Source organism: Danio rerio, chromosome 21, assembly GCF_049306965.1.
Source record: "Danio rerio strain Tuebingen ecotype United States chromosome 21, GRCz12tu, whole genome shotgun sequence".
Lineage (NCBI taxonomy): Eukaryota > Metazoa > Chordata > Actinopteri > Cypriniformes > Danionidae > Danio > Danio rerio.
Genome location: NC_133196.1, coordinates 34,785,677 through 34,802,951, shown reverse-complemented (window position 1 = coordinate 34,802,951; position 17,275 = coordinate 34,785,677). Strand labels below are relative to the sequence as shown.

General features: G+C 37.3%; 1 protein-coding gene across 5 annotated transcripts in view; it reads left to right on the top strand.

The window, feature by feature from the left end:
• col23a1b (collagen type XXIII alpha 1 chain b) overlaps nt 1-17,275 on the top strand; it is a 185,652-nt gene that overhangs the window by 158,705 nt on the left and 9,672 nt on the right. For all 5 annotated transcript variants that reach the window (XM_068216112.2, XM_073936057.1, XM_068216111.2 and 2 more), the window contains exons 7-10: nt 7,180-7,206; nt 7,369-7,395; nt 11,126-11,185; nt 14,099-14,215. In XM_068216112.2, coding sequence (XP_068072213.1) covers nt 7,180-7,206; nt 7,369-7,395; nt 11,126-11,185; nt 14,099-14,215 — 231 coding nt within the window. The remainder of the gene's footprint in view (nt 1-7,179; nt 7,207-7,368; nt 7,396-11,125; nt 11,186-14,098; nt 14,216-17,275) is intronic.

Sequence of the window (17,275 nt, the reverse complement as noted above, 5' to 3'; positions counted from 1 at the left end):
TCCATTATTTATTAAAGTTTTGATTGAAAATCCCATTTTGAGAAACTTTTGACCTGATATCCACAATTTTTGCAGTCAGTCAGAGCAAAAACATAAAATAACAGACTCCTATTGAACTTTACTGCGTAGAAGAAGAGCAACCAGGATTAACATGAGCTCACGTATGACCTCTTCAGTGCGGCAGAGCTACTGCCTACCTCACCTCATGTCTTTCCAGTGTGACTTTATGTCAAATTCTAACAATAAATAAGTGACAGATGAGTGAAATACATCACCTATTATATGGAAAGTGAGGACATATAATAAAAATGTCTAGAATTACTAAAAACATTTTAATAAAGCATTACATTGGTAGCAGGGGCGACGCGGTGGTGCAGTAGGTAGTGCTGTCGCCTCACAGCAAGAAGGTCACTGGTTCGAGCTTTGGCTGGGTCAGTTGGCATTTCTGTGTGGAGTTTGCATGTTCTCCCCATTTTCGCGTGGGATTTCTTGGGGTGCTCTGGTTTCCCCCACAATCCAGTCCAGACATGCGGTACAGGTGAATTGGGTATAGGCTAAATTGTCCGTAGTGTATGAGTGGGATTGAGTGTGCATGGATGTGTTCCAGGGATGGGTTGTAGCTGGAAGGGCATCCGCTGCGTAAAGCATATGCTGGATGGGTTGGCGGTTCATTACGCTGTGGCGAGCCCATATTAATAGAGGGACTAAACCGAAAAGAAAATGAATGTATGAATTACATTGGTAGCATACAATGAGTGAGCAAAGAGGGCAGACTCAAGCCAGTTTGCAAGGTATTACGCAATCTGACACGAGACAGAGCTCGGTGCTGCCTCACCTCGCTTCCTACGCTGTAATTGAAGGGAAGATATGAAAAATACAGCGATTTTGATCATAAAAATTATTGAAATCAATTGAATCATATGGAAATTGTATTTATAGCATAGATCAGTGGACAAATATTTATTTTATCATTAGTATACATCTCATGATGGCAGGTGAGGATGATGATGGGTGAGACACTGCCTCACCTGCCTCTCCTGACTGCACATCCCTGTGCCAAAGGCCAGTTGCACCAGCAGTACACACATTAAAACTTAAGTTGAATATCTGCACTAAAAGTAAATAAATATTAATAAATATTCAACTTTGCAATTTAATTAAAGACTTGTTTTTGTTTCCTCAAGTATTCCAGAAAAGTAATTGTATAGTCCTCTACACTGACTATTTCAGCTTTTAAGCTTTAAACATGAAAGCTACACAATAAATGAAATGTAAAGAAAAGAAAAAAGACAACAAAACAATGTTTTATCCATAAAAAATCAATTCAGTGTAGCCAAATATTGAAGGTGGCGAGAAACCAAATTCCATCATGTGACAGAAATTGAGAAAGGAAGGACCTTGGAAGAAAGCAAACATTTGGTTAATGTTATATTCAGATTTTAAAAAATAATAATAATTTTTTTGACATATATAAATACACTAATAATAGTAGTCTTTTATCATTTCAATGTTTATAACATTTGTATTATCACTGTAAACAAGTTGTACTAAAAGCTGAAAAGTTTTTGCTCAGCATATTTAAAAAGACTATGTGCTTGTCAAAACAATCTATATTAAAATAATCTGCAAAAACAACTAGAAATGCTGTTTTATGCATGCCAGGGCCATGAGTTACCTGCACACATATGGTCCTCAAGTGCAATATTGTTGTTTTGGTTGGTAAACACATGTGCATGTCTATGAACTGAACACATCATACAAATGTGCTTAATGTCACCTTTTTCACACAAACTATTTTTTTTTTATTTACATTGAGGCTGTAGCATTATCAACTTTAAAAACTGCTTATTGGAATAATTAAATATAATGTTTATTACTATATAACATACAATAAATTTACGTGCAAATACAGTTACAGACCAGGATGAACATCTTTCATCAAAGTCGCCTAAAACTATTTAACAACACCCATTCTTGTCTCAGGAGAATTTTAAAATACTTTTTGATCCACTTTAGATATTGACTACTGTAGTAGTAATCAGGGATGGGCAGTATTTATGAGACATGCATTTCAAATTCATATTTTTAAATCAAAATAGTATTTTGCAATTTGTATTTGATGGGGCTGATGAAAATGGCTTAATATTTTGTCTTGTATTTTTTGTATTTACAAAATACTGAAAAATACTTTGTAAGAAATCTACATGAAAACATCATATAAATGCACCCTCTGATTGGTGATTTGGATGTTATTGACTCTTCAATGAAAGAAGAATCGTCTGTTGTTAAAACAAACAACATAAAAAATAAGTTTTTGTGATTCTTACAATACTTCATTAACTGTTTCAAATGCCAGTAGTTGATCAGTAGGTTAACTGTATAGTTAATGAAGAGGAAAGATGGAAGCCTTGAGATGTCACAACATATGAAACACATATTTAATAATCAAAAACTCCTAATACACTTTTACATTGAGTATTAAAGAGAAAATAGATTTCAGAAAAACTCTGTGAACAAAAAAAAAAGGTATTAACTCTTTATCTATATTATTATCTTAATATTAAAACATTAAGAGGTTGAATAATCAATATACAGAGATGATGGCAATTTTACTGGGCACATTTGCTATCAAACATTCTTTACTTCATTAAGTCAGTTTAGTAGGGAAGGGATTGATCGAATAGGTCTAAATAATGAAAGATTTGCAAAGAAATGTCATGCTTCTTTATAAAAGTATTTAGCATGTTTAAAATACAAAATACAGTATTTTATTTTGATACATGCTGTTTTTGCTGTATTTGTAGTTTATTTTGATAAACCTAAAATTAAGGTATTTAGTATTTTATTTTAAAATACATTTCATTGTATTTTTGCCCAACCCTGGTAGTTATTAAGAATCCCATTGTGTACTTTACCTCAAAAATTTAGTAAGCCTTTACAAATGGCTGGTGCAATCCTGCCCAGTTCTCCTCTTATACACATATATGTGTTTACATAAGAGAGGCCAGGGTGGGCCTCAATGTCACTGTGTGGAAGAAATAAAGTGCCTGAATGCCTCTTTTAAAATACATTAGAAGGGTAAACATTGAAGCAATTAATTGCTCAGAACTGCACACAAGTTGGGTAAAGCACATCAGTGAAACACCAGCAGCTTTTGCCAATTACGTCAAAGTTTAGAGTCACTGGTTTCAAGAGGATGGATGTTTTTATGCTAAAAGTGGAAGGGTACTTCAGTTGAGTGTTTACTTGAAGGTTTACTGAAGATTAAAGAATGAGGTGTGTGTTTTGGACTAGGCACACATGACCCAGGGATCCACGTGAAGTACTTTACATAACAGGGGAGATGTGCAACATCTCAATGTTATGTAAATGTTCTCCCATCTGTGTCACAATCACACCATCAGAAGAGAAAATCAAGTGATTGATCCACTGCCATCATTAGCTTCGTTTCCATCCACCTATTTTTATGCACAATTTTAATATGTGTAAAGTGTAAAACATCTGAAATGTTGTTCTGGTCATTCTAAAATGCCTTAACCATCTCAGTATTAATGTTACTTTATTATTAATGACCTCCAGAATCAACAGTGTCTGTGCTCTGTGTCTCATGCCTTCAAACGCTACCGCGCTTTCACTACGTGTTAGGATTGCCATCAGGCATAGTCATTTATTAAATAAAGAATAGATTCACGCAGCGTCTCCTACAGCAGTAAATTTAGTTTTTACTCTTAATATTTGGAGCCAGTTAATCAGGGGATGATGATTTTGTTTGCTTTGACTCTTTGGATGGAAACACTGCTTTATTGAGAGGGGTCTGGATGGAGACCTGGGGCCTCATGTACGAAGACTTGCGTTGAAATTATACTAAAACATTGCGTACGCACAAAGCTGTAAATGTGCATACTCAGTAAAATATTCAGATGTATGAAACACTGTGTAGTACGGTGGCCGGGAAGTGCAAAACAACATTACAAAGTTTGAAACACTTTTACAAAGCTCGAGACAAATTTACATTTTGATAAACATTTTTACTTATCATCAGACACAATTACATAGGAAAAACTATTTTACAAAGGACGAAACAAATTTACATTTTAGAAAACAAATTAACAAGACGCAAAACACTTTTACAAATCACGAAACAAATTTACAATTACAGATTCCTTACGGAAAGGGAATGTACCACACCCCGGAAGTGACGTAGAATGTACCACACACCAGTATTGACCCGGAATGTAACACACACACTGGAAAATATCAATAATGTCCAGCTCGTGTGTGACTTTGTACAGGTTTCCACAAGTCTACAACTATAAAAATCATAGTTTGACTAACTGCGATAAAATAAATTAGAGCTATTCTGAGAAAATATCAGCGTGAGAGTGCATAAAAACATGGAAATGCAAGTACATGGAAACATTTAAAGCACGGCATATGTTGACTGATAAAGATACCAAAACCAATCTCAACTTGTACACCGGAGTAGCTCAGTTGGATAAGTTGGTGGATACTCGTGTAGAACCTTTTGACTTGGGTTCGAATCTTGTTGATGACATGTCAATTATAATTATTTCTTTAGATTAATTTTGATTTTTGCTGTTCTGCCACACAAATATTAAATCAACAATGATACACTGACACCAAGTAACAAGAATCTTTATTCGGTATGGGCAAAAAAGTGAAAAAGTGATGGGTGAAAAAGTGGCGAATCTGCCGATCTGCAAACGTGGATAGTTTGCACATCTGAAAAGGGGCCTCAGTTAACACAGACACCAGTTAAACCATAACACAGGCTTCCTTCAGTTTACTGTTAAGAGTCCTCAAGCAGAGGTTTACACCGTGTAGACTTGACATCATGTTCATGATTACAACGTACCGAGGGGATCTCGTAAAAATATTAAACACATTGATGCAGCATGTCTGGCGTTTCCGCCTGGTCCGCGTCCTTTATAAACTCTAAACACCGACCACACGCAAAGCAAAACCGTGTTAAGTTGCACATGTGTTTGCCACAAAACGGGCAAAACAACCCTCGACCGCAGTCCATGTTCGGTAACCATAAACTTTGTTTACGCCATGTACTCAGGGCCGGCGCGTTCATAGAGGAGTCCGCAACACCCCCCTACCACCCGCGTCCTCAGATATATTCGCGCATGGGCGACAGAATAGAGAGGGCAGCGTCGGCAACACCTCCCTCCCTCCCTCAGCACCCGCGCGTCCTCAGTTATATCCGCACATAGGGCGGCAGAATAAAGGTCCACGACACCTCACTTAATTTTCATAACCTGTCACTTTCGTTTTCACATTGGGGTTGAGGGCGGCAAGATCGTCCTCTGCCTAGAGCGGCAGTTCAGCTTGCTCCGGCCCTGCATGTACTCCACAGCGCGAATTTACCGCGCTCACCAGCAACAACAACAACAACGTTTCCCCGCGTCACTTCCGAGGTGTGGTACATTCCCGAATCTGTAATTGTAAATTTGTTTCGAATTTGTAAAAGTTTTTTGCGTCTTGTTAATTTGTTTTCTAAAATGTAAATTTGTTTCGTCCTTGGTAAAATTGTTTTTCCTATGTAATTGTGTCTCATGATAGGTAAACATGTATGTCAAAATGTAAATTTGTCTCGAGCTTTGTTAAAGTGTTTCAAACTTTGTAATGTTGTTTTGCACTTCCCGGCCACCGTAGTGTATGCCGAATCACACTCATGTTCTCTTTGTACATCCGAATGAACGTGAAACTGAGCGCACGTGCATGAGCACAAAACCCCCTCCCTGCCTCCTCCCCGTATGAATATGCTAATTACTATACTTTGGCAACGAAAAAGCAATGGCAAAAGCAAGCAAAAAGAGAAACTTTGAACAGAATGTGATTTGGAGGTGGTGACCACTGCAAATTGCGCTTTAATGTTTGGCTGGTCAACTGCGTGGTATGGAAACCTTATATACCTGCTAGACATGTGGATGAACCTGTCCCATACAGCTGCCATTACAAGGCTCAAAGATACTTTGTAGTGTGCATAAACACAACTGCCTCTAGGAGTCGCCAATGTAAATATAACAAACACACACAAAAAATGAATGTACACCAGGCATGAAGTTGGCGTGGACCAACGCACATTCTCACGTTCATTTCATCGTTAGTAAATGCAAACGTGAGCGTGAAATCTGGCGTACTCAAAGTTTTTGTGCATATGCAGCGTTGATACATGAGGGCCCTGGTGCAGTGCAATCTGAGCTGCATCCAATGATTTTAATGGGCTCACCTAACTCCACCCCTAACCCTACCCCTCACAGTGATGTCACTCACTTTATTTGAGTGCGTTGTGTCTGACATTGCATCGCTGAGTGATGCGATCTCAGCTTGCATCATAAAGGCTGCATCCAGATACTATTGGCTTTATTCGCATGTCTTTTATGCGATTAAGTTTTGCGCATAAAGTCATTTCGCATTTTTGGATGGAAAAACATAGCTATTGTTAGGTCCAACAATAACAACCTCCAGTCCAGTCACCATTTTATGGCATATCTTGGTACTCTTTAATGGTAAAACTCTCCCAAAACTTCTCTCTCAAGATTCCTGCTGTATCATTTTGTAACTGACCACAAATCCATATTTTTATTTAAGTCAACATTAAATACACTTGAGACAAGATGTTTAACATACTTTGAAAAATACCATGACACCACTGCGCTGCTTTAGTGATGAAGCTCATACTTCTGAAATGGCACACAAAATTACAGCATTCGAAGAGCCACAGTGAACATGACCCCACAGAGTACAATGAAACTGTGATAACCAGAATGTGTCTTGTTGTTCTTGTGGTCTTAAGCAAAGTTCCCTGCCGAGCAGTTAAAAACCAGAAAAATATCATCCATTTCCACACTTGTGATATAAGATCTCTTCTTAAAAAAAAAAAAAAATGGAATCCTTGCAGTCATCAGGAGTGGAATGTCATAACATTGTTTTATCTGTACTTTTCTATATTCCTCATTTCACGTTTTATGATGTATTGTTTTTCATTTTGCCAATCGTTTATTCAAACATTTCCATTCAACCACTAAAACATCTGCCAGTCATTTCTGAAGGTGTAAGCGTTGTGACTTGTGGTTTGCAATGGAAAAGTCTGTGGTGTTGAGAACAATTTTTAATCTGTCATTCTGAATCTTTCTCTTCTTTTGCCAGGGAATGCCGGGACCAAAAGGAGATAAGGTATATTCACCACACAATCCATTTCAGCATGATAAATGTAACATTTTTGGAGCCATTGAGGCATACCAGTGATAGTTTTAACTGTAACTGAATCATTTCAGTCTCATTTTTCCCAGTGAAATTTAAAGAATAAATCAAAACTAAGAGCTGCTCTCTTCACAGGGGGACCAGGGAGACATGGGGCCCATGGTGAGTGTTTCTACAGTAGAATATTATTATGATAACCCTTATAAATAATACATTATATATAATTACTTAACAGAGATTGCACTGATCCGAGTATAGCACTGGAAGTCCATTAAAGCCGTTTCCTTTTACATGACAGGGCAAGGTGGCTAAATGTTTTACACTCTGATGTTGATAGAAGTTAAATCTTTATCTGTTAAACTAATTTAAATTACAGCTTCAATATGGTATCCATCACTGTTCCCCAGCCTCCACTGAGTCTGTTTTCTTCTGCTCCACAATGAAAAACTGTGAGGCTTGACAAATCAGGAATGCGTCAGTGAAGATCATACCACTTTTCTATCTATATCTACTCGAGCTATCATTTAAATCATTTGGCTCTCCGTGCTTCTTTTCCACCATGCCTCATGACCATTCAACACAATTAGAAACATGTGCTTTGGCTGCTCTCTCTCTTTATGTTAAGAACATGTGTAGTATACGCTGCGCTGTTTTTGCTTTGCGCCATCAATCTGACAGTAGAAAAATGAACCAAATCATTTGGAGTGGTGACATGAGCAGTCAGGAAAAAGGAAAGCAGCCTTTCCCATGGGCCGTGTTCTTCTTTTTTGTGTGGATGTAAGAGCCAAATTAGCGCTTTTTCAACTCCACTTAAGCAGGAGGAGAACGACCCCTTGGAATCCATTAAAGTTCTCATGGGACAAGGGCCCCTTGACCTGGAAGTCGATTAAAGCCGTGTTTCCTTCCAGATGGCAGGACTTGAGTTTGTAGTGCAGGTGGATAGTTGACCTCCCGCTTACTTTTGACTTGTGGCTTTTGCCCTTTGCCCAGACACAGAAGAAGCAGTTCAGACTCACAAAGTATTCTTTGTGCCATCAGAGGCAGTCATGAAGAATGTTCAGAAATTGCATATGAAGGATAGTGCAGTGCACCATATAGGCTGCATTTACACTGCAGATCTTTAATTGCAATTTTGCGACTATGCAGTTTTTTTTTTTGATGACCGGCTTACATCATTTTTTAAAAGTGACTCGTATTCGATTGTCTGCATTTACACAGCACTCTGCAAAGACGCAATGACCCAGAAAAAAATGACCATGTATTTAATGTGTTAGCAGGGGTTCCGAAAACAGAGATAAGAAATGAAGTTTAGGCAGGATAGTAGTTTTGGAATGATTTGTTCGGCTAGCTAATGATTAGCGATCAGGTAGTTAGGATCAGCTGAAGTTGATCATGTCACGTGCCCCTCTCGAAATTAGTTTATGAAACTTCACTTATGACACGTTCTAATTTGGCTATCTTCTTTTAATCTAGGCTTTTTTTAAACCAGTAGGGATCTTAATGTAATGTCCATGGCATGATTAATGCAATGCAATGCTTTATATTAGTTTATAAAACAGGTGTGAAAATCCAGTTCGTGGAGGGCCACAGCTTTGCACAGTTTAGTTTCAATCCTACTTCAACACACTTACCTGTAGATTTCAAACAAGATGCAAGGACTCAATAAGTTTGATCAGGTGTGTTTAATTAGGGTTAAAGCTAAACTGTGAAGAGCTGCAGCCCTCCAGGAACTGGATTTGACACCTGTGGTTTATAGGCTACACTGTAAAAAATATCTGTAATTTACGGTTTATTTAGAAAAAAAAACGTAAAAAAAACGGGTGTTAAATTACTGAAATTTACTGTAAAATAACAGGTTAAATAACATAAATTTACCAGAAATGTAAATTTAAGGACATTTCTGTAATTTAATGTCCATTATTTTAGGGTAAACTTAATTTAACAGCCTTTATTTTACGGTTTATTACTTAAACATAAAATATTAAGTTACCAGTAGCACATTCTGAGGAGGTAGCACAGATCGTCAAAACACTGACACCCCAGCTTCCGGAAATAAACTGTAAAATTACGTTTTTTTTTTACAGTGTATTGTTTAAATGGCAGATGTTGCGGACACTCTCTCTCTCTCTTTCTCTCTCTCTCTCTCTCTTCCGTTAACATGCTTAAATACCTGTATGCTACATGACAATATAAAAGCGTATTTTGTCCTAGTCTATGTGATTTAAGGTTTGGGACTGAAGTCTGTTCTGAAATGAAAGTGTCAGAGTTGACGTCATTCGCTACGGTTTTTAATGATGCGCAACTTGCACTGACAGCTGAAAACCTGATTTACTGTTTACACAGCAGACACAAATCCGATTCATATTAGATACATTTCTACATATGAACAAGGCCTGAATCTGATTTGAGTAAATCGGAATCCACATGATTTTTTCTTGCTTAAATGTACATGCATGGGCCATATTCGATCTGTGCCACATGAGAGAAAGAAATCAGAATTGAGTCACTTGAACTATCCAGTGTAAATGCGGTCTTTGAATGGAGTTGGAAATGCCCATTAATGGGGTTTAATTCAGTGTGTAATGTTACTGATTGAGATATACAAAGTTACAAGACACAACCCTGTTAAAAAAAACACACACACATTTTTGGTTTGGTGTTTTGAAAGATGGCTGCTGGTTAAACTCTTTTTTTTTTAACTCTTCATGGGATGGCTTGATGTGATATTTTACTGGTTCTCAACAGGTATTAGTTGCTTAGGACCAGCTCATGACCAGCATAAACCATTTTTGGACCTAAAAATGACCAGCATAAATCTTTTTAGGATCAGCACATGACCAAATTAATCCAGCTTCAAAACATACCTAACCTTAATATGCTATTTTTTTAACAGGGAAAGTTCACCACAAAACAGTCTTTCTTTATATCAGTAAGAAGTTTTTGAACCCCTTTAATTACTTCTAGAGTTGAAATTTTATTTCTGGAACACACTTGTCACAGTATCCTAAATTTGAATGATAATTTCAAACCAGTGGCCAACAGTGGGCAAGGCCTGGCTGAGTTGCTAGATAAGTTAAGTTCTTATGTAAAGTGGGAGGTTGCAGAATCTCATTTGCATTCAAAGAGATGCATACGAAAACTCTCTACTACCCCCCTAAAATTGCCTTTACTTCATGGTATATTGATTTATTCGACACATTCTGAACACATCTTTTAATAACCCCATGAAACCAAGAAACATACTAAAAGCTACAGGTGATGGTTGAGGAGATGCCTCATCCAAATGTGTAAAGTGTTTTGAGTAGGCGTACTGAGCACGACACAATTAACTATTGCTTAAAAACTCCATACAAATATATAAAAATCCATGATAACCACTTTAGCATCACAACAGAAACTTGTGCATGGACACATTTCTGCTGACAATGTAGAAATCTAGTTTAGGCATGCTGTGGTTTTTCTCTACAGCTTTTCAGTTCAGTTTCTGCAGTGCAATCTTACACACAAAGAGACCCTAGACAATCTGTAAGAAAAGAAAATCATGAAAAAGTTTCTCCTGGGAAAAAGCAGCCTTTCTTCGTGAATCCATTGCAGACCTATCTAACCGCAACTCTAAACATAAACCTCATCACCATGTGCACCCATTGAATGTTAATCATATCCAGAAGGTGTATGTGGGCTAGGTTTCTTAAAACAGAAGAAAAGCCAGAATAATTCTCACAGGATTCCATTTCAAGTTGAAGCTCAGTTCTGCATAGAAATGCAATATGAAATGTCATCACCCTCCATTATTTGTATCCTAACAGTGTCATTCCCCAAACCATCTCCTCTTTCTCCCCTTATGTCATTTCCTGCCTCCGTTTTCTTCCATATATGACCTCTGATCTCCCAGGGACCACCAGCCTACGCTGCCTCTGCAGGCCTACTCAGTAATCAGATTCTCACGGTTAAGGTTTGTCCTTCCCAGTCTATCATGCCTGCATCTCCCGACACATGTGGCTGTCTGCGTTCACAAACATCTGTGTCTTCATACCTTACTCCATTTTGCTTTGTTTTTTCTACCTCTGCTTTGTTCCCACAACCCCATTCAATGAGGTACAGGCTGATTCTGTTTCTACAGCTGCAATTACTGGCATCCCTTCTTTCTTTCTTATGTGCTCTGTCCATTTTTTTTTCAATATCTGTCCTCCACTGTCAGATGGTCTTTCCTCGCTTTGAGCATGGCTTTCTCTCAGCTACGGCTGACCACCACTTTTTTCACAGGCGCCTCCTAAAGGTAGAGCCAGACTCTTTTTTTTTCCCACTCAGTTTCTTCTTTGTGTCTGTTTCCTCAGTTAGCTCATTCTGGCAGTTTACAATATGTTGCAAGCCTGTTTTGAATTTCAAAGAGAGGCTAATTGTTATGTTTATTGGCAATACAGACAAAACGTGTTTGCCAGACAACAGCAAATAATCAACCTGAAATATACTATTTAGCAAAAAAGTGCCTTGTTATTTTAGCATGTTTAACTTTAAAGTGCCCCTATTATGGATTGTGAAGGGCTCATATGTTTTACCCGTTCATATTTTCCAAAAAAAAAAAACAAAAACAAAAAAAACACTTGCATTGTCTTATGTGCATTTATTTGTATCTTATTTTATGTCAGCATTCTCAACAATTCATTTTTTCGAATCCCTTTTTTCAGTGATGCTAATTTGCAGTGACTGGTTCTTTGACCCTGTCTGTTGTGATTGGTCAACTTTGTTGAAGCCAAAATGTGCTGTTATTATTAAGAATATTTCTATGATAAATATCAGAAACATTTTTTGGATTAAAATACGAATTAATCATATAATAGGAATTAATATGCCCAGGCCACCCTTGCATGTTCGGTGGCTAAAAGATGTTTTGTATTTTATGAAACTAGAGAAGATTAGATCGTCTCTTCAAAGACATAACAGAACATTTGTTTAATTTTGGAAGCTTTTTTTCTTTAAAACTCTCCAGCTGGATCTAGACTGATCACCCTTGCTAGTTTTGACAATAATAATACATTACGTCACCTTTGAATTATAAGATTCTATCTGACATTTTTGTCAAAATTGAGTTACTGACATATTCTTATTAAATGACAATGTATCTACATTATGGGATGTTTTTTTTTTAATACGTTTTTACATTTTAAGACTTTTTATTTAAAAAACAAATGTTACACACATACTACAGGAATCAGTCCAAGGCACTTGAAAAATGTGGAACTTAAAAAAATAATAAAATTTAATTTTCCACATTTTTCGAGTGCCTTGGACTAATTCCTGTTGTTGTTTTGATGAATCCCTTACCCAAAGAGCACCCACAAATATCTGAGTTACCCCTGAGCACTTTTTGTTTGTTTTTCTGGATTGTTACACACATACTGTTTGCTGTGGAATGCAAAAACTTTGAAGCTCAATATCTCAAAACCCTTCAGAACGCAGATAGAACCTTATAATTCCAGTGTGACGATTTGTAATCTTTCATTATATGAATTGTAACATTGAGATTGTTGCATAAATGTAGACATTTGCCCCTAATTTATTTGTGCAATTAGGTTTTATTTTATTATTATTTGAAGTTATTTATTTTTCACTTATTTCTGTAAGGGTTGATTGAAATGTTTGTAAAATGTAAAAATGTTAAATAATCATAAATCTAAAAAAGGAATGAAGGTTTTACAGTTTGTTGCTTTTGTCTTCCTCTGAGCAATATGGAAGTGCTTTGGTTCTCCATATTTCAGACTGGTGACTTCAGCACCTGATCTTCGAGGAATAATTAATTTGAGATCCATTTTTTCTAATAGTTTAGTTATTTTGGACGCAGGTATGCAGCCATACGTTTTTTGACTGCTGCAAGAGCTTTAATAGAAACAAGTAAATATTTGTATAACTGAGTATTTTTTTTTCTTTTGAGAGACAACCAATTTATACACAGTGCACTTTCAGATTTGAAACTTTGCAATATGATTTCATTCACTTAGAGGTGTGTTGCAAACCGGATGAAAGGTAATTTTCAGAAATTTGTAATAGGGGCACTTTAACATATTTAATTTTTATTTGAACCTTTTAATGTTATTTGGAGCTGATCCTTTGGTCATACTTTCGATTTTGGTTTTAGTAGGTTCAATTAATATTGTTGCTGTCTAGTGGAAACTTTATATTTTCATAATATTTCAGATTTTTGTAATCAAATCAGTGCTAATGATCACACCTTATGTTTCTATAAATATTTAACTATCAAAGAGTGTTCCAAAGAGCTTGCGATTGTCAAAACCATAAATATAACATAATATGATATAATATAATAATTTTTTTGGAATTTCTAAGCTGATGAAAGTCTGGTAGGTGTATTTATTAGTAAAACACATACCTTATTTTTATGCTATGTGTTTTTAGGCGGTTGTTCTGAAATTGTAGTTGCTAGAGTGCTTACTATAATCAAGACGTATGATCATGTTAGTCTTGTACTTTTCCTGAAAATCTGATTTGACACAATCTGCACTGTATAAAGCACTGTAAAAACAAAGGTAACTTGACTTGGCCTTTCAGTGGTCATACACCTCATTTGAGCTTGACTTTGGTCAAATGTTATTAAGTAATAACTCATGCAAGTCTCTGGCCCCTAAACATATATAAAACCATGCTGCCAATTCTGTGACCTAATCAAAACTGACAATGCAGCGTTTAATTATTTAAATGTAAACAGTTTGCAATAGAGTTTGCATATATGATGTTTCTATGTGACAGACAAATATGAAGCATGATTAATATGCAGGCAAAGAAAAGTACTGAAGTCAGTAACTCTATGTAAAGATAAAATTCACATTCTTGTTCTTTCTCTGTCTGTAAGGGTGATCAAGGTCAGGCTGGGCCTCCAGGTCCTCCAGGACCTCCAGGCACACCTGGTCCCAGAGGGCCTCCAGGAAACACAGGCAGAGATGGACCGCAGGGCCACCCAGGAGAGCCGGTGAGACCCTCACTGTCTATCTCAAATAGTCTCTTGTGTCTATGTCAGTATTGAACTTGCTCGTTCTACAGCTGTTGTGACTCATATATGAGTCACACTGTGTTGACGACCCCTACTCAGAAGACCAGGTGCAGCTTCTCACTGAGCTGAACCCTGTACTCAGTGTTGGGTTCAAACATACTGCATTTGCTTCTACATTTGCGTTCTTGGCATATGCTTCACTATCACAGTAACTTGGTTTAAAAATAATACATATTTTATATAAAGCTAGTAACTAAAGAATACAAACTGAGTGCAATACTGAGTGCAATTGGAAGTTATGTTGCTGTGTGCTTTCAATAGCATTCTTGGTGGCTTCTAGGCTTTTTCAATTATCGATCATGTCCAGTCGTCTTCATAGCTGTGAGATAAGCCACTCTGATCGTCTGTTACTATGAAAGCAAACAATCAGCAATTAAAAGAGTATACAAACAGATGGCTCTTCTAACATTACTTCATCCTGTCACTCCAGTACACCAGGCGTAGGTAAATTGAGCCCTGCAGAATTTTGCTCCCAACCATAATCAAACACATCGGCTACGTTCAAACTGCCAGGCTTTGTGCTCAAATTTGATTTTTTTCTCAAATTTTTTTTCATGGCTGATTTGCATTGTGAATAAACCTGACCCGCACGCGCAGAAGTACAGATACGGACTGCACAAAATGTCTAATTATGCACACGCGATACTCTATAAAGTAAGCATGTTGTCAAATCATGCTAATATGATTATTGCCCTTTTCATAGACAATCGTGGTGTATTTCATCAACTGTAAAAGGTTGTTCTGCTACTACTGTGTATTTCGGCATTTGAAATCTATAATTAGTACTTGTGATTGTGGTGCGCGTTTGTTTGACCACCGGTGTACTGAACTCATCAAGGGTTAATGAGCAGCCGCAGACTGAACTGTGAAGGCAGAGTTTTTTTTATCTCTGTTTGCAGAGTTATTTCATTTTATTTCGTTATAAACAGCAGACACGTACAGAAGGGGGATTTGGGCTCGAGCACCTGCCCTTTTTTCTCTCAGAAGGAAAGTTCTCCCTCCTTTGCACATGGATCCCCTATCCGCAAAACTCATAACGCTCATCAGCTTTGTGATCAACTCATTCCCAAATTGTTAACAAGGACCAGTTTTGCCTCCAAAATCTTTTTCAAAATAAACAACCAAGTCGGCGCCAATGGTGTAGTGGTTAGTGCGTCGACACATGCACTCCGGTGCTTTCGGCGACCTGGGTTTGATTCCGCCTCGCGGTCCTATGCCGATCCTTCCCCTCTCTCTGCTCCCCATGCTTTCCTGTCAATTCTCTCTACTGGCCTGTAAAAAATAAAGGTGAAAACCCCAAAAAAATAATAAATGAACAACCAACTTACTGTGGTAAAGTAATTACCACGTTTGCTATTCTACTGTGCTGCTGGAGTAAATGATGTTTGCAGCACAGAATGATGACGCGTGTCACTCAAAGATTATGTAAAAGTCACATGAAATCCAACATAACCGTTTACACTGCGGTCACATTGCAAAACATCAGATCTGTGTCTGATTTAAGACTACATAAGAAAGTGGCACAGATCTGACCTGAAAAGATCAGATTCCATGCGGTTTTGGTTGTTCACACTATCATTACCTGAGTCACATGTGGGCAAAAAATCAGATTCGGGCCACATTTGGCTGCAGTGTGAACGTAGCCATCTAAACAAGCTAATCAAGGTCTGAGGCTGTATTTAAAATTCCCATATTCCCTATTAGTCCAGTAATATAGTCCACTTAAATGAGGGAATGAAATCGAATGATTGAATCCAAACACTGAGTGCACTGGAAGGGGTGCCATTTTGTTTACTTTGGTGAGCTGTTACTTACAAATGAAAGTATTTAAATTTCTGTCATTATACAAACATTAATTGGACAATTAAATCATAATTTATTTAGAAACGAACACTAATAGAGTTTTATTGTGCACTATTTAAAAGGGGGGGGGGGTGCTTGTCTCATACAGCCTGGGTGTTAGAAATCTACAGGCAGGTGGGATTTTATCCAGGCCAGAATAAAACTCGGCAGGACGATGACTCTGCAGGACTTTGACTCTCCATGACTGAACTCGCTTACCCCTGCAATACACAAATGTTTTCATTATGTCATGGCTATCTAGTTCTTTGGTCCCCAATTAATGTGTCATGGATTTAACTAAAATTTAGGGAAGCCTAGTTCAAAGTCTTTTTGATATGACTTAGACCTTGTGTCTCTTAGGACATCCTGGCATGACTTCCTTAAAACCCTAAGGTTTAATCTTTAAAAACTATTTGAGCAATATTTGGTTTCTTTCATTTTTTCTACCCTTATGTTGTTTCATACCATACAATTTTTTTGATAATCAGAAAGAACAATCCATTTTTATTCAAATCTGAGTGATTTATCTCTTTTTATTGAAAGAATATTCACGCAGAACTCTGAAGCTTCCAGAAACTACATTGAGAGTCCCTAATATAGGATACTTGGTGATTTATTGTGCAGCCCAAGACAACATAACTCTTATTTACCCATTTGTAGGCATTTGTAGGTTTCCAATGTTTTCCTATGCTAGTTTATCCGAACATATGCTACGCACTTTGTTTCCTTTTCAGACTACCATCTAAACCAAACAAAGAATGGTGCAATGATGAAGGGCAAAAATTCTCACCCTGCCTCTGCCTCATATTGGGAGCAGATGTTCTGGGGTCAAGAAGCTCAAAGGCCATTTCCTGTTATTGTATCTCAAATTGTGTTTATATATGGCTAAGTGAAACCACCTCATTAGGCCTAATGCCATGCCTTTGTCCTTCTCACAACAAGTGCTGTGGAGTAAGACAAACAGACGTGGCGCTGCAGCTCATATGAATAGTCGATGATTCCAGTGCCTGTAGTACATAATACATAAAGTACATACATACATAAAGTGTTACAATTAAATTGAATTTCAGTCAAGTGTTTTGCAATATTTATTCAATGTCAAATCCCTAACTGGCCTGAAAATGTCCTTGCAAGCTT